At 44.3% G+C, this 18909-nt stretch overlaps 1 protein-coding gene across 1 annotated transcript in view; it reads right to left on the bottom strand.

The window, feature by feature from the left end:
• The window catches only part of LOC140739781 (interleukin-6 receptor subunit beta-like), a 51198-nt gene that overhangs the window by 6246 nt on the left and 26043 nt on the right, over nucleotides 1-18909 (bottom strand). The window contains exons 7-11 of the mRNA XM_073068295.1: nucleotides 15724-15825; nucleotides 11795-11941; nucleotides 5135-5275; nucleotides 885-981; nucleotides 26-107 (exon numbers count right to left, since the gene is read on the bottom strand). Coding sequence (XP_072924396.1) covers nucleotides 26-107; nucleotides 885-981; nucleotides 5135-5275; nucleotides 11795-11941; nucleotides 15724-15825 — 569 coding nt within the window. The remainder of the gene's footprint in view (nucleotides 1-25; nucleotides 108-884; nucleotides 982-5134; nucleotides 5276-11794; nucleotides 11942-15723; nucleotides 15826-18909) is intronic.

Raw genomic sequence — 18909 nt, 5'->3', positions numbered from 1 at the left:
CGTGCCCGCGTTGGGGAAGAATTACCTGCCACAACTTTTTTGGCATCCAGTGAGCCAGGGTGCTATTCGCAGGATCTGGAACGTTGGGCCAAAACTGTTTCCTAATTCTGTGGGTTCAAGAGATAAATGTGGACAGTAAGTAAATCATAAATACAAGAGGTTCTGCTGGTGCTGGACATCCAGAAAACCCACACACAAAATCAGTCCTGATGAAGGGTCTCAGCCTGAACACCGACTGTTTATTCCTTTCCCTGCTGCCTTCCTCCAGAATTTTGAGTGCGTTGTAAGTGTGCAGTCACCTCTCTACAGATAAGACATCAGCAAGCTTGAAAGGGTGCAGAGAAGATTCACAAGGATGTTGCCAGGACTTGAACTAAGTTACAGGGAGAGGTTGAATAGGTTAGGTCTTTATTTGCTGGTAGACAGGAGAATAAGGGGCAATTTTATAGAGGTATGAGTGACAAGGGTAGGTTAAATATATGCAGGTTCCCCCCCCCCGAGTATGGTTAAGACTAGAACCAGAGGTCATAGGTTTAGGATGAAAGGTGAAATGTTTAAGGGGAACTCCTTCGCTCAGAGGGCGGTGTGAGTGTGGAACAAGCTGCCAGTGGAAGTGAATGCAGGTTCAATGCAATGTTTAATAGAAGTTTGGATAGGTGTATGAATGAGAGGGGCATGGAGGGCAATGGTCAGGGTAGATGGGACAAGGCAGGAAAGCAGGTTGGCACAGACTAGATGGGCCAAAGGACTGTACTGTAGCGCTCTATTACTCCAAGAATAATGCTTTGTTGTGACACCACAAGCGCTGTTTGATGGCATTCTGATGTCAGTCTGGGCTCCAGCTCAATTATTGTTAAACGTCAAAAGGCATTTCTGCAGCGTACCTGTGTCGTTGGAAGATGCAGGCACCCATTAAAGCCAGGGTCGTAAACAGAGGGAAAGAGAAGACACAGATCAGGAACAACTCCACTTCTCCATCATCTGATGATTGAAAATGGTGCATGTGTTAACAAAAATCTGTTGTAGACTCTCAGGGCACAGCTACATTGTCCCTGGAGGTGACCTCATTCTCCGTGGCTGGCTGAAATGTTAACACGTGAAAGCTTCCCACAGTTTAGAAGCAGACTTCTCCATGATCTCTGATGTGGTACAGGCAACACAACATGATTACTAATTCGCAGGGCACAAATACATTTTGTTTCGGTGACTCATCCCTCCCAATGTTTATAGTGCTGCTGTGAGAAACATATGGCCTTTTTTCACATTCGTGGGTTATAGGCACCACTAGCAAAGCCAATATTTGTTGCCTTTGCCAGCTGCTTTTAACCCACTTCAGCGAGTTCCATGTGGTGATATCAAAGATTTCCTTCTCTTAATGGCATTTGTGCACCAAGTGGAATTCCGTAGCAAACTGTAGTTTCATGCTCGTTATTATCAATATTATTTTTTATGAAAAGTTAATTCTATTTAATTGACTGAATTTAAACTTCCCAGATACATTGATGAGATTTTAAACTCAGCTTAAGTAAATTCAGGCTTTTGGATGATGAAGCACTTTCTACCTTACCATGTGGAAGCTCTGTAGAACCACTGGAGAAAGTAACACTAACCAAAAGGATCTCCATCTCCAATGGGATCCTACCAAACACATCTTTACTTCCCCCCAACTCTCCACTTTCCGCAGGGATCGCGCCTGTGGTGAACTACATATACCTGTCTGGACTGCTCCTGTGGCTCCTCCCACAGACCCCCTGCTGACTGCTCCTGTGGCTCCTCCCACAGACCCCTGGTGACTGCTCCTGTGGCTCCTCCCACAGACCCCTGCTGACTGCTCCTGTGGCTCCTCCCACAGACCCCTGCTGACTGCTCCTGTGGCTCCTCCCACAGACCACTGCTGACTGCTCCTGTGGCTCCTCCCACAGACCCCTGCTGACTGCTCCTGTGGCTCCTCCCACTGACCCCTGCTGACTGCTCCTGTGGCTCCTCCCACAGACCCCTGCTGACTGCTCCTGTGGCTCCTCCCACTGACCCCTGCTGACTGCTCCTGTGGCTCCTCCCACAGACCCCCTGCTGACTGCTCCTGTGGCTCCTCCCACAGACCCCCTGCTGACTGCTCCTGTGGCTCCTCCCACAGACCCCTGCTGACTGCTCCTGTGGCTCCTCCCACAGACCCCCTGCTGACTGCTCCTGTGGCTCCTCCCACAGACCCCCCCCTGCTGACTGCTCCTGTGGCTCCTCCCACTGACCCCCCCCTGCTGACTGCTCCTGTGGCTCCTCCCACTGACCCCTGCTGACAGCTCCTGTGGCTCCTCCCACAGACCCCTGCTGACTGCTCCTGTGGCTCCTCCCACAGACCCCTGCTGACTGCTCCTGTGGCTCCTCCCACTGACCCCTGCTGACTGCTCCTGTGGCTCCTCCCACAGACCCCTGCTGACTGCTCCTGTGGCCCCTCCCACTGACCCCTGCTGACTGCTCCTGTGGCTCCTCCCACAGACCCCTGTATAAAGGCGACTGAGGCCTGTTGCCCAGCCTCATTCCCCAGGATGTAGTGTTGTTCATTCTTCCAGTCAATAAAAGCCGATACCTCGCTTCCTACGTCTCAGAGTGAGTTATTGGTGGTGCATCAGCACCCTCCGTGATTCCCTTGTCCATTCATTCCTCCCCACTAATCTTCCTCCCAGCATTTATCCTTGAGAGTGGCCTAAGAACAGCACCTGCCCATTCACCACCTCCTTCCCTTCCAATCAGGGCCCCAGACAGTTCTTCACCTGCGAACTCGCTGGGGTCACCTACATGTCTAGTGCTCCCGATGCAGCCTCCTCTACATTGGTGAGACCTGTCATTATATTGGGGGAACCGCTTCATCGAGCACCTCTGCTCCATCTGCCAAAAGCGGAACTTCCCAGTGGTAAACATTTTATTTGCAATTCCCATTCCCATTCCCATTCCGAAATGTCCGTCCACGGTCTCCTCTTGTGCCACGATAAAGCAGAGCAACACCTTATATTCCCACTGGATAGCCTCCAACCTGATGGTACGATTATCGATTTCTCCTCCCGATAATTTTTTTCCCTCCCCATGCCCTCTTCTTCTATTCTCGACTCTCCTCTCTTACCTTTTACCTGCCTATCACCTCCCCTTGGTGCCTCTCCTTCTTTCCCTTTTCTTATGGTCCATTCTCCTCTCCTATCCGATTCCTTCCTCTCCAGCCATTTACCTTTTCCACTCTCCTGGCTTCACCTATCACCGTCCAGCTATCCTCCTTCCTCTCCCCCACCTTCTTCTTCTGGTGTTCTCCCCCTTCCTTTCCGGTCCTGAAAAAGGGGCTCAGCCCAAGATGTCTGCTGTTTGTTCACTCACTTCCATGGATGCTGCCAGAACTCTGGAGTTCCTCCAGCATTTTGCCTGTGTTGCTTTGGATTTTTAGCATCTGCAGAATTTCTTGTATTAATCGAAAGTGAAGTTTTTCCAGCTCCCTGACCTTCTGAGCTTTGACATTCATTGTTAGTAGTTCCAAATCACTTACAGTGGACACGCAGTCTGCTGGATGCTCGGTCCATTTAATTAACTATTCCCACTGCAACTCAAACATCAAAGCCAGAGTCGACACACATTCTTTATTTTAAACACAAGATATTCTTCAGATCAAACACGAGGAAATCTGCAGGTGCTGGAAATTCAAACAACAACACACACAAAATGCTGGTGGAACACAGCAGGCCAGGCAGCATCTATAGGGAGAAGCGCTGTCAGCGATGCCTCCATGTTGGAGCCATGTCTACATAATAAATATGGTCTAAAGCCGTCTTTAAGTCCACACATATGCAACACAAAGGAATAAAGTTCAAAATGGCATTGATCAGGAAGGGTCTCAGCCCGAAACGTTGGCTACTCTTTTCTCATGGATGCTGCCCTACCTGTTGAGTTCTTCCAGCGCTGTGTATGTAATATTTCGGGCCAATCCACTTCATCATACTATTTATTTATCTTGTCCAGTCTATTCACTGAGATGCCCACCTTACTCTTGGTTATTTCTGAATTAAACAAATATTTTGCTTCAATTAAAGCCGTATAGAAGTTTTGCAACCAGAAAATGTTATTGATGGAACGCAGCAGGGCCGGCAACATCTATAGGAAGAAGTACAGTCGACGTTTCAGGCTATAGGTGCTGCCTGGTCTGATAGATAGATAGATAGATAGATACTTCATTCAACCCCATGGGGAAATTCAACTTTTTTTTCCAATGTCCCATACACTTGTTGTAGCAAAACTAATTACATACAATACTTAACTCAGTAAAAAAATATGATATGCATCTAAATCACCGTCTCAAAAAGCATTAATAGCTTTTAAAAAGTTCTTAAGTCCTGGCGGTAGAATTGTAAAGCCTAATGGCATTGGGGAGTATTGACCTCTTCATCCTGTCTGAGGAGCATTGCATCGATAGTAACCTGTCGCTGAAACTGCTTCTCTGTCTCTGGATGGTGCTATGTAGAGGATGTTCAGAGTTTTCCATAATTGACCATAGCCTACTCAGCGCCCTTCGCTCAGCTACCGATGTTAAACTCTCCAGCACTTTGCCCACGACAGAGCCCGCCTTCCTTACCAGCTTATTAAGACGTGAGGCGTCCCTCTTCTTAATGCTTCCTCCCCAACACGCCACCACAAAGAAGAGGGCGCTCTCCACAACTGACCTATAGAACATCTTCAGCATCTCACTACAGACATTGAATGACGCCAACCTTCTTAGGAAGTACATTCGACTCTGTGCCTTCCTGCACAAGGCATCTGTGTTGGCAGTCCAGTCAAGCTTCTCGTCTAACTGTACTCCCAGATACTTGTAGGTCTTAACCTGCTCCACACGTTCTCCATTAATGATCACTGGCTCCATATGGGGCCTAGATCTCCTAAAGTCCACCACCATCTCCTTGGTCTGCTGCGTTCCACCAGCATTTTACATGTGTTGCTTGAATTTCCAGCATCTGCAGATTTCCTCGTGAAATGTTATTGATATAACTTTCAGTAATATATTTCAAAAAGGCTGAAGCTCTTTTGTGTTATGTTAAACAGGGTGAATCATTTCTTTTAAACTTTGTAAGATTATGGTTCTCAATATCCATATTATAATTCTTACCAAATGTCTTGGTTGTAACGGCCAGACTGGAGCCTGTAGCATTGCCTGCATCTGTAGAGGCCACAATGCTCACGTCATACTCCGTGCTTGGTGACAGGCCATTGAGGACACAGTTGTGCTCAGATCCACTGACAACAACAGCTGAGAAGCAGAGAAGCTCAATGAGTGGGCAGAAGTCCAACTAGGACACTAGCGCAACTAGGCTTTCAGTCCTGTCAAGACTTGAATGTGTGGGAGGCGGCGAAAACGGCAGTGTCTGGTGAGACACGGAAACAAAAGAAATGGGAAAGGTAAAGGCCATTCAGCCATCAAGCCACTCAGGACTTGAACAGATTGATTCATTGATTCTATTATTGTTATTATTCTATTATGGATTTACTGAGTATGCCCGCAAGAAAACAAATCTCAAGGTTGTATACGGTGACATACACGTACAGTACTTTGATAACACATTTTCTTTGAACTTTGAAGCCGGTGCCACATTTTAAAAACATTTTGGCTGATTTGACCTCAGCTCCCGCTCTCTGAAACACTCCGCCATCCTCGCTGAACAGAATTTAATTAATCCTGACCTTGAATACATGCCCCCATATTGAGATATTTCCTCGCCAGATCTATTTTTATCAAAACTCACACAAAATGTTCTGTGTTTTGTTCAGATCAACTCTAGATTCCATTGGGACCAGCTTCCTTAAAAGTTGCTCATTACAGAATCATTTTATTGGAGGAATTAACCTAGTAAACTTCTACAAATTGCTCCCAATGTCAATAAGGGTGAGTATCCCTTGTCCGGCCATGTGATCCGCATGGATGAGTCCAGAATGCCGCGCCAGTTGTTCTACGGAGAACTGGAGCAGGGCAACCGTGCCCAAGGTCGCCCATGGTCGAGGTACAAGGACAACCTCAAGTCAAACCTTAAGTGGGCCAAACTCCAGCCCGGCGATCTCGAACACACTGCTGCTGATCGGTCCAAGTGGCGCAATCTATGCTCCAAGGCAGCAAACAACTTCCAAGCAAACTGGCGCATGCAGCGCCTCAAGGCGAGTCAAAAAAGACACAGGAAGGCGTCGGCTCCTGCCCCAACAGGCGGTGTTCCTTGCCCCATCTACAACTATATCTGCGCTTCGGACTTCAGCCTCAGGAAGTCATATGCGTGACCACAGACGTTAACTGCGCAACACATTCGTCTTCCTCGGACTTCAAGAGACTACTACCACCATCCCTTATGTGAAATTCTGAATTTGAAAACCTCCAAATCTGAAATTAATTTTAGCGTTGACATGACATTTCAAATGGAAGATTCCATAAGGTGCTGGGAAGGTTCCCAGGCAATGCACGGGTCTCTGCACATCACAGACAGTTCTGAGAAGTGAATTGAAAGAATGGATTCATCAATGTCAGGACTGAATATAGAAACATAGAAAATAGGTACAGGAGTAGGCCATTTGGCCCTTCGAGCCTGCACCGCCATTCAGTATGATCATGGCTGATAATCCAACTCAGAACCCTGTACCTGCTTTCTCTCCATACCCCCTGATCCCTTTAGCCACAAGGGCCATATCTAACTTCCTCTTAAATATAGCCAATGAACCGGCCTCAACTGTTTCCTGTGGCAGAGAATTCCACAGAGTCACCACTCTCTGTGTGAAGAAGTTTTTCCTCATCTCGGTCTTAAAAGGCTTCCCCATTATCCTTAAACTGTGACTCCTCGTTCTGGACTTCCCCAACATCGAAAACAATCTTCCTGCATCTAGCCTGTCCAATCCCTTTAGAATTTTATACGTTTCAATAAGATCCCCCCTCAATCTTCTAAATTCCAGTGAGTATAAGCCTAGTCGATCCAGTCTTTCTTCATATGAAAGTCCTGCCATCCCAGGAATCAATCTGGTGAACCTTCTCTGTACTCCCTCTATGGCAAGAATGTCTTTCCTCAGATTAGGGGACCAAAACTGCACACAATATTCTAGGTGCGGTCTCACCAAGGCCTTGTACAACTGCAGTAGAACCTCCCTGCTCCTATACTCAAATCCTTTTGCTATGAATGCCAACATATCATTTGCCTTTTTCACCGCCTGCTATACCTGCATGCCCACCTTCAATGACTGGTGTACAATGACACCCAGGTCTCGTTGCATCTCCCCTTTTCCTAATTGGCCACCGTTCAGATAATAATCTGTTTTCCTGTTCTTGCAACCAAAGTGGATAACCTCTCATTTATCCACATTAAATTGCATCTGCCATGAATTTGCCCACTCACCTAACCTATCCAAGTCACCCTACATCCTCTTAGCATCCTCCTCACAGCTAACACCGCCACCCAGCTTCGTGTCATCCGCAAACTTGGTGATGCTGCATTTAATTCCCTCGTCTAAATCATTAATATATATTGTAAACAACTGGGGTCCCAGCACTGAGCCTTGCGGTATCCCACTAGTCACTGCCTGCCATTCTGAAAAGATCCCGTTTACTCCCACTCTTTGCTTCCTGTCTGCCAACCAATTCTCTATCCACATCAATACCATATCCCCAATACCTTGTGCTTTAAGTTTGCACACTAATCTCCTGTGTGGGACCTTGTCAAAAGCCTTTTGAAAATCTAAATATACCACATCCACTGGCTCTCCCCTATCCACTCTACTAGTTACATCTTCAAAAAATTCTATAACATTCGTCAGACATGATTTTCCTTTCACAAATCCATGCTGACTTTGTCCGATGTTTCACCTCTTTCCAAATGTGCTGTTATCACATCTTTGATAATTGACTGTAGCAATTTCCCCACCACCGATGTCAGACTAACCGGTCTATAATTCCCCGGTTTCTCTCTCCCTCCTTTTTTAAAAAGTGGGGTTACATTAGCCACCCTCCAATCCTCAGGAACTAATCCAGAATCTAAAGAGTTTTGAAAAATTATCACTAATGCATCCACTATTTCTTGGGCTACTTCCTTAAGCACTCTGGGATGCAGACCATCTGGCCCTGGGGATTTATCTGCCTTTAATCCCTTCAATTTACCTAACACCACTTCCCTACTAACATGCATTTCCCTCAGTTCCTCCATCTCACTAGACCCTCGGTCCCTTACTATTTCCGGAAGATTATTTATGTCCTCCTTAGTGAAGACAGAACCAAAGTAGTTATTCAATTGGTCTGCCATGTCTTTGTTCCCTATGATCAATTCACCTGTTTCTGACTGTAAAGGACCTACATTTGTCTTGACCAATCTTTTTCTTTTCACGTATCTATAAAAGCTTTTACAATCAGTTTTTATGTTCCCTGCCAGCTTTCTCTCATAATCTTTTTTCCCTTTCCTAATTAAGCCCTTTGTCCTCCTCTACTGGTCTCTGAATTTCCCCCAGTCCTCAGGTGTGCCACTTTTTTTTGCTAATTTATATGTTTCTTCTTTGGACTTGATACTATCCCTAATTTCCCTTGTCAGCCACGGTTGCACTACCTTCCCTGGTTTATTCTTTTGCCAAACTGGGATGAACAATTGTTGTAGTTCATCCATGCAATCTTTAAATGCTTGCCATTGCATATCCACCGTCAACCCTTTAAGTATCATTTGCCAGTCTATCTTAGCTAATTCACGTCTCATACCTTCAAAGTTACCCTTCTTTAAGTTCAGAACCTTTGTTTCTGAATTAACTATGTCACTCTCCATTTTAATGAAGAATTCCACCATATTATGGTCACTCTTACCCAAGGGGCCTCGCACGACAAGATTGCTAACTAACCCTTCCTCATTGCTTAATACCCAATCTAGAATGGCCTGCTCTCTAGTTGGTTCCTCGACATGTTGGTTCAGAAAACCATCCCGCATACATTCCAAGAAATCCTCTTCCTCAGCACCCTTACCAATTTGGTTCACCCAATCTATATGTAGATTGAAGTCACCCATTATAACTACTGTTCCTTTATTGCACGCATTTCTAATTTCCTGTTTAATACCATCCCCAACCTCACTACTACTGTTAGGTGGCCTGTACACAACTCCCACCAGCGTTTTCTGCCCCTTAGTGTTATGCAGCTCTACCCACATCGATTTCACATCCTCCAGGCTAATGTCCTTCCTTTCTATTGCGTTAATCTCCTCTCTAACCAGCAATGCTACCCCACCTCCTTTTCTTTCCTGTCTATCCCTCCTGAATATTGAATATCCCTGGATGTTGAGCTCCCCCTTGGTCACCCTGGAGCCATGTTTCTGTGATCCCAACTATATCATATTCATTAATAACTATCTGCACATTCAATTCATCCACCTTGTTACAAATGCTCCTCGCGTTGACACACAAAGCCTTCAGGCTTGTTTTTACAACACTCTTAGCCCTTATACAATTATGTTGAAAAGTGGCTCTTTTTGCTTTTTGCCCTGGATTTGCCTGCCTGCCACTTTTACTTTTCACCTTCCTACTTTTTGCTTCTACCCTCATTTTACACCCGTCTGTCTCTCTGCACTTGTTCCCTTCCCCCTGCCACATTAGTTTAAAGCCTCCTGAACAGCAGTAGCAAACGCTCCCCCTAGGACATTGGTTCCAGTCCAGCCCAGGTGCAGACCGTTCTGTTTATACTGGTCCCACCTCCCCCAGAACTGGTTCCAATGCCCCAGAAATTTGAATCTCTCCCCCTTGCACCATTTTTCAAGCCATGTATTCATCTGAAATATCCTCCTATTTCTACTCTGACTAGCACGTGGCACTGGTAGTAATCCAGAGATTATTATCTTTGTGGTCCTACTTTTTAGTTTATCTCCTAACTCCCCAAATTCACCTTGTAGGACCTTATCCCATTTTTTACCTATACAGTTGATACCTATGTGCACCATGACCACTGGCTGTTCACCCTCCCATTCCAGAATGTCCTGCAGCCACTCAGAGACATTCTTGACCCTTGCACCAGGGAGGCAACATACCATCCTGGTATCATTTGCGGCCGCAGAAATGCCTATCTATTCCCCTTACAATCAAATCCCCTGTCACTATAGCTCTCCCACTCCTTTCCTTTCCCTCCTGTGCCGCAGAGCCACCCATGGCGCAATGAACTCGGCTGCTGCTGCCTTCCCCTGATGAGACATCTCCCCCAACAGTATCCAATACAGTATATCTGTTTAGGAGGGAGATGACCGCAGGGGACTCCTGCACTACCTGCCGACTGCTACGCTGTCTAGTGGTCACCCCTTCCCTTTCTGCCTGTGTAGCCTTTACCTGAGGTGTGGCCAACTCACTGAATGTGCTATTCACGACTTTCTCAGCATCGCGGATGCTCCAGTATGAATCCAATCGCAGCTCCAGACGCTCAATGCGGTCTGCCAGAAGCTGCAGTTGGACACACTTCCTGCGCACATAGTTGTCAGGGACACTGGAAGTATCCCTGATTTCCCACATGCTGCAGGATGAACAAACCACGGGGCCGATCTCAGCTGCCATGACCTACCCAATACTTGCCTCAACTTTTGAAACTTTCTCCTTTGAAAGGAACTTACCCGGCCTTACCTCACTTGGAGTGAAGCTTGTCCTCCGCCTCTTCTAGTCAAAGCCTCAAATCTCCACTCCTTCACTGGCCGCTTTCCACAGGCCGCTCTGCTTGAGGTAACCCTCTATTTATTTGTTTGAGCTTTTCAAACTGCTTGGTCACCTGACCTTGATTGCCCAATCAGCTGCTTTCTGCTGAGTCTGAGCTATTCAAATCTTGATTGTCTAATCAACGGCTTTCTCCTGAGCTATTCAAATCCTGATTGACTTGATTGCACAGTCCAACTGCCAAACCTGCCAGAATCTCTTGAGTCAAAGCCTCAAATCTCCACTCCTTCACTGGCCCACTCACTCACTGGCCGCTTTCCATATGTAGTATACATGTTGTGTACCTTCTACCTAACGGCAACAGTGAGAAAAGGGCATATTCTGTGTGCTGGAGGTCCTTAATTATGGACGCTGCCTTTCTGAGACACCGCTCCCTGAAGATGTCCTGGGTACTTTGTAGGCTAGTACCCAAGATGAAGCTGACTAGATTTACAACCTTCTGCAGCTTCTTTCGATCCTGTGCAGTAGCCCCCCCCCCCCCCAATACCAGACAGTGATGCAGCCTGTCAGAATGCTCTCCATGGTACATCTATAGAAGTTTTTGAGTGTATTTGTTGACATGCCAAATCTCTTCAAACTCCTAATGAAGTATGGCCGCTGTCTTGCCTTCTTTATAACTCCATCGATATGTTGGGACCAGGTTAGATCCTCAGAGATCTTGACACCCAGGAACTTGAAACTGCTCACTCTCTCCACTTCTGATCCCTCCATGAGGATTGAACTGCCATTGTTTGCTGTTGTCCAACAGCTGATTCAGGTATTCTCTCCCGATGCTGCTTTTGTTACACTGCACACATTATATTTTCATTATATTAACAGTATGCTATAATGTTTACTGTTAAGTACATATGTGTGACGAACAAGTGTAAGACAAAGACTGTTTACCGCTAGTATGTAAATTCAGAGTTGGAAATGACGGCGATCCTAAGCCTTCTCATTTTGGATCCCAAAATCTAAAAAAGTCAGAGACCTACAATACTTCTGCCCTCAAGCATTTCAGATAAGGGGTACTCAGCCTGAGCTAACTAATTTATACCAGCTAATTTTATAACAAAATTAACCTTTAAGTGGTTTCACTTACATTTCAGCTTGCCATTCCCATTCTTATATAATACTGTATAACTCCTGATGAAGCCATTCCGGTCATCGATCGGAAGCTCGTGCCATTCAAGATGTACTTTGGTCTTCCAGATCTGTTTAGACCAAATTTCAGGACCGCAGCTTGGAGCTGTAATAATAATGATACCAATCTGTGAAAAAGCATGATTCTGTAAAAATTATTTTCTCACCTTCCTTGTATTCATTTTCCTTCCTTTTCCATGTTGGGGTTTTCAAATACTTTATTAAATTGACAGTCACTTAAGAGAAACCAGGGAAAAAGTAGGGTCCATTAGGGACCAAAGTGACAATCTATGTGTGGAGCTAGAGACTATAGGTAAATACTTCACACCTGCATTGAAAGTCAAAGTAAAATTTATTATTAAAGTACATATTTATGACTTTGAGATGCATTTTTTGCAGGTATTCACAATAAAATAAGGAAATAAAATGGAAATGTTAAAAACTGTACATTAACAAAGACTGATAAACAAACAACATACCAGATAAAAACTGAGAACATGAATTGCGGAGTCCTTGAAAGTGAGTCCCTAGGTTGTGGAATCAGTTCAGGGTTGTGGTGAGTTAAGTTATCGATGCTGGTTCAGGAGCCTGATGGTTGTAGGGTTATAACTGTTCCAGAACTTTATGGGGTAGGATCTAAGGCTCCTGAGTGCTTCCTGCCTAATGATGATAGCGAGATGAGAGCATGGCGTGAATGATGGGGGTCCTGAATGAAGGATGCTGCTTTCTTGTGTCAGCGCTCCATGTAAATGTGCTCAGTAATGAGGAGAGTTTTGCCTGTGATAGATTGGACGGTATTCATCACTTCCTGTAGAGTTTTCCTTTCCAGAGTTTTGATGTTTCCATACCATCAGTCAGGATATTGTCCACTGAGTATTCATATCAGTTTGGCAGAGATTTTGGTGATACGGCAAATCTATGCAAACTTCTAAAAAAGTGGAGGTGCTATTGTGCCTTCCTTGTGATAGCGCTTGGACAAAAAGAGAGTTCAGGGAGACATTTTATACGGAGAATTCAAGGAGAGGTTTTGTGAAATTCTGGAACATTTCACTATTAACAAAGAGAGATATTAGGCATTGTAGCAAGCTTAAATCACCAGGTCTTAACATGTCCTGGACGCTAAGGGAAGCAAAGGAAGAAATTGCAGGGGGCACAGAAACTTTTAATTCTTCAACAATATTCAGGAAGAATAGCAGGGATAACCCAGGTAATTACAGACCAGTGAGCCTTCCATCAGTGATAGGGAAGCTTTGGAAATAAATTAATGAGAACAGGATTAATCTACATTTGGAATAACTGGATTTGATCTTCCAGTAAGATGGCGGTGTGTGTGAATGGAGAGGCCTCTCGGGGGCCGACCAAAGGTGCTTTTTTCTTTGTAAAGTTGTTTTTTTATGATCCAAAGACAATTCTACTCCAAGAACATCAGGTACTTCAGTGCTACCCCATCAGTGGGCTGTTCATTGATTGGAGTAGCTGGACTGGTGTCAGTGGTGGAGTCGGCCGAGATGTTGCAGGGGTCGGCTGAGGTCCGGATATCGGAAGAGCCAGTCAAGATATCGAAGGAGTTGGTCAGGATATCGGAGGAGCTCACTGATGTGTTGGAGGAGCCGGTTTGGGTTCAGGGGAGCTGACCTGACTGCAGACCATATTGCTGCCCGCTACTTGGAAGCATTGGAGTTGGTGCAGTATAATCGTGGGAGATTGTCTGGGACACTTCACTTGCAATCACGAGACTCTGTTGGACAATGATATGCAATTTGCGGTTGGCCTGTTACCCTTGTCTGGTGGAGGGACAGTCAAGTATGTGAATTGTGTATCTTTAGTTGTAGCGCAAACTAGGCCTCTAGCCTTGGGCTTGCCTGCTGCTGTAGACCAGGTGAGAGACGTGGTAGCACTACAACGCGGTTGAGCTCAGCTGGGGCCTGGTCTTGCCCACTGGTGCTGCCCTCTTGTGTTTGAGCGGTGGAATGACAGGCTGGATAGTGTGCACTTGTACACTGCTGGGAGACTGCACCATTGTCTGCTGGACATTGTCGCTCAGGGTCTTGGATTATATAAGACTTTGTTAAGGAACATCATGCCTGAACAATTTGAATGAATTTTTCATAGATTTAACAAAATTTGATGAGGAGAAGAGTGCAATCAGTGTAGGTTACACAGACTTCAGTAAAGGCCTTAAAGAAGGTCCCACATGGGAGACATATCTAAAAGGTTGAAGTCGATAGAAAGTAAGGGAAATTGGCAAATTGTATCCCAATTCGGCTTGGTGATAGGAAGCAGAGGGTTATAATGGAGGGGGAGATGTTGTGATTGGAAGCCTGTGACCAATGGTATAATCGCAGCAATTGATGCTGAAACACCTTGATACTTTCATTTTTATTAATGATTTGGATATGAATGCAGAGGATATGATTAGTAAATATGTAGGTGATACAAAACTGGTGGTGTTTTGGTGGTCAGGATAGATTACAGAAAAATAACAATTAGTGAATTAAAATGAGGTGTGCAATGGCAGAAGGAATTTAATCCTGATAAGTGTCAGGTGATACATTTTGGGAGGACTAGCAAGAGTAGGACATACAAAATGTACGGGAGCACTGATGAACAGAGGGTCCTTAGATTCCTGAAGGTGTTGATATAGGTGGACAATTTGGTGAAGAAGTGTATAGCATTCATTAGCCATGGCATAGAATCTAAGAGCAGGGAAGCCAAGATACAGCTTTGTAAAACATTTGGTAGGCCACAGCTGGAGTGTTAAGTAAGTTTGATCATTACACTACAGGTTGTGATTGCAATGGAGAGGATGCAGAGGACATTCACCAGGACGTTGCCTGGGATAGAAAGTGTCACTTGGAGGGAGAGATAATATAGGTTGGGTTTGTTTTGCTGAGAGCAGAAAGGGCTTTGAAGGGACTGATTAAGGCAGACAGAATTTTGAAAGCCATAGATATATGGTAGGAACCTCGTCCCACTAAGAGGCATCAAAAACTAGATGGCATGGGTTTAGGCTAACGGGGAAGAGGGTAGAAGGGAATGGAGGAAACATTCTCTCACCCAGATGGAAGTTGGAATCTGAAACACACTGAGTGGGTGGTGGAGGCATGTACTGTAAGAACGTTTATGAAATAGCTAAACAAATGCTTGAATTGCCAAGGTGGAATAGCATAGATGGGTAATTGCAAGTTGCCTTGGACATGATGGGCTAAAGGGATTGTTTTTGTGTTATGCTACTCCGTGACTTTCTCCATAAACAATGCATCCCACAGCACGTGACAGCTGGAATTGAACAGCAATAAAATGTATTTATTTATGGAGATACAGTGCAGAACAGCCCTTCTAGCCCTTTGACCCATGATGCCCAGCAACCTCTGATTTCAATCCTAGCCCAATCACAGGATAATTTACAATGACCAATTAATCTACCAACTGGTACGTCTTTTTGGACCATGGGAGAAAACCAGGGCACCTGGAGGAAACCCACACAGTCATGTGGAGAACGTACAAACTCCTTACAGGCAGTGGCAGGAATTGAACCCGCGTCACTGGTACTGTGAAGTGCTGTGCTACCCACTAGACTACCGTACCGCATTGTCAGATAGTTTGTCTGCCGGAAGCTCAATGCTTTGAGCTCCCCAACTAAAGAGCAGTAACGACGAGTCTACTTAAGAATAAAGCAGGCAGACCCTAGACAAGTGAGATCTAAACATGCAATGCACAGAGTTTGAAATCTTTGTCAAAGTAAGGAGCAAATGTCTGAAATCACAGGAAAAGTTTTTGTAAATACACAAACTAAATTAACTTCCAAACCATCGGATACCTATAATTAGAAATGATACAATTTTTAAGCTATAAAGCAGAATAGGAAGCTTTATTCATTGTACTTACCACCTTCTTTTGAGTAAGCCTGTGTGGATGCTGGAAACCCTGATACGTCATCAAAAATAGGGTAAACCAAAATGTTGTAGAGATGCATTGGCTTAATGTTATCTGGAGAAGAAAATTCACACCAACTTAGAATTGCTCTAGCAAAAAAAAAAACTCCTTTCATCTAACCATATTATAGTATTTTACTGTCAGAGGAATATTTAGAAAGGATAAGTTAGAGCTGGGTGGCATGGTGGAGATACATCTCTACCAAAGGAAGTATAATGTGCTCCTTCTCTCCAATAGCATGCAGGTCACCCTTGGGCAAAGGGTAGCACTTGCTTAGCACCCCCAACCAGGGTCACGTGAAACCATGGAGCAGGTTACGGATGGCCATATGAACAGCTGATGCATATCACATATCCTGGTTATGTGACCACTGACACCAGGCAGACAACCTCTGAAGAGTATTGATAATGGCTGGGGTCACCCGTCTTGTAAAGATACTCCCCAGAAGAAGGCAATGGCAAACCACTTCTGTAGAAAAGTTTACCAAGTAAATTTTACCAAAATTTACCATGGTCCAGACCATGATCGCTCACTTCATATGATATGGCACATAATGATAATGATGATTATGATGATGAAGTTGGATCAGATCTTTTAACAACATTTTGTTCCTGCTAAATATTTCCAATATTTTCTGCGTTTATTTTTAAAAATTCAGATTGATCATCAACATACTTAACTAGAAATCTGCGTGCTAACTTTGTTAAGTTACTAGGTCAGTTATTATAGGACCTTAAGAATGCAACAGCGAACAATTTTTGAGAATCACTTATGTGCAAGTTGTGTTCTATATAATATAGCAATGTTAAGAGTTCTGACATGGTGTGCAACTTTACCTAAATTTAATCACACAGACTTTTGGCACTGTACAATGATCCATATTTATTCTTCTATCAATTGAAATGTTTTTTCTAACTGGCTGGCATCTGGAACCTCAACAAATAAAATAAAAGTCAAGAGATTTGGAGGATTCATTGCTTGCAGGATCAAATGATATCCAGGTAGTCATGATTCTAACCTTACTTCTGGATATGGGTTAGCATTAAACTTTCAGTGTTGAAAGGCAATACACCCAGCGGCCACTCTATCTGGTACTTCCTGTACCTAATAAAAGTGGCCACTGATTTATGCCTGTGGTCTTCTGTTGGTGTAGTCCATCCACTTCAAAGGTTTGACTTCCTGTGCATTCAGAGATGCTCTTCTGCACAACACTGATGTAATGTGTGTTTATTTTGAGCTACTGTTGTCTTCATGCCAGCCTGAACCAGTCAGGCCATTCTCTTCTGATCTTTCATATAACAAGGCATTTTCGCCCGCAGAACTCCTACACAATGGATTTTTTTTGGTTGTTTTTTTTGCACCAATCCCTGTAAATGCTAGAGACTCAAACTACCTGCGTCTCAATATCACCAAGACCAAAGAGATGGTGGTGGACTTTAGGAGATCTAGGCCTCATATGGAGCCAGTGATCATTAATGGAGAATGTGTGGAGCAGGTTAAGACCTACAAGTATCTGGGAGTACAGTTAGACGAGAAGCTAGACTGGACTGCCAACACAGATGCCTTGTGCAGGAAGGCACAGAGTCGACTGTACTTCCTTAGAAGGTTGGCGTCATTCAATGTCTGTAGTGAGATGCTGAAGATGTTCTATAGGTCAGTTGTGGAGAGCGCCCTCTTCTTTGTGGTGGCGTGTTGGGGAGGAAGCATTAAGAAGAGGGACGCCTCACGTCTTAATAAGCTGGTAAGGAAGGCGGGCTCTGTCGTGGGCAAAGTACTGGAGAGTTTAACATCGGTAGCTGAGCGAAGGGCGCTGAGTAGGCTACGGTCAATTATGGATAACTCTGAACATCCTCTACATAGCACCATCCAGAGACAGAGAAGCAGTTTCAGCGACAGGTTACTATCGATGCAATGCTCCTCAGACAGGATGAAGAGGTCAATACTCCCCAATGCCATTAGGCTTTACAATTCTACCGCCAGGACTTAAGAACTTTTTAAAAGCTATTATTAATGCTTTTTGAGATAGTGATTTAGATGTATATCATATTTTTTACTGAGTTAAGTATTGTATGTAATTAGTTTTGCTACAACAAGTGTATGGGACATCGGAAAAAAGTTGAATTTCCCCATGGGGATGAATAAAGTATCTATCTATCTATCTATCTATCTATCTGTTGTGTGTGAAAATTGAGGAGATAACTAGTTTCTCAGATACTCAAACCACCCTCTGTGGCACATAATCATTCCATAGTCAAAGTCACTAACATCACGTTTCTTCCCCATTCAGATGTTTGGTATGAACAACAACTGAAACTCTTGATTATGAGTGTATGCACTTATGCATTGAGTTGCTGCCACATGATTGGCTGATTAGATATTTGCATGAATGAGCAGGTCTACAGGTGCACCTAATAAAGTGGTCACTGATAGGTTTTTACAGGTATGGACACTTAGTTCATTTCTTGTGGCAATAGGTCCATGCTTTATTATTCCACTCAAATAATAAATAAGAAACCACAAAGTTCATAGTAAATATTATTATATAAACCTGAGATTCATTTTCTTGTGGGCATATTTAACAAATCTATAGAATAATAACTATATAAGAATCAATGAAAGACCACCCAACTGGGGCATTCAACCAGAGTGCAGAAGACAACAGACTGAGCAAATGCAAAAAGAAGAGACAATTATATATATGTAAATAAATAGATAGATAGGTAGATAGATAGATAGATAGATAGATAAATAAATAAATATCAAGAGTATGAGATGAAGAGTCATTGAAAGTGAGTCCATTGGTTGTAGGAACATTTCAATAATGGGGCAAGTGAAGTTGAGAGAAGTTTTGGTTCAAGAGTCTGATGGAAGTTTTGGTTCAAGGTCTGATGGAAGTTTTGGTTCAAGGTCTGATGGAAGTCCCAATGCTTTTGTATTTTCCTCCTGGTGGCTGTAACAAGAAGAGAGCAGGTCCTGGGTGGTGGGTGTCCTTGATGATGGATGCTGCTTTCCTGCAACAGCATTTCATGTAGATGTGCTCAATGAATGGTTTGCCTGTGTGGGCAATGCAGTAGATCCACTAGCCATGCCGCAGTGCAATCCATTAGTGCCCACGAACACCATCTCACTATTTTGCTC

Source organism: Hemitrygon akajei, chromosome 16 (genome assembly GCF_048418815.1).
Source record: "Hemitrygon akajei chromosome 16, sHemAka1.3, whole genome shotgun sequence".
Taxonomy (NCBI): domain Eukaryota; kingdom Metazoa; phylum Chordata; class Chondrichthyes; order Myliobatiformes; family Dasyatidae; genus Hemitrygon; species Hemitrygon akajei.
This window is presented reverse-complemented; position numbering and strand designations above follow the sequence as displayed.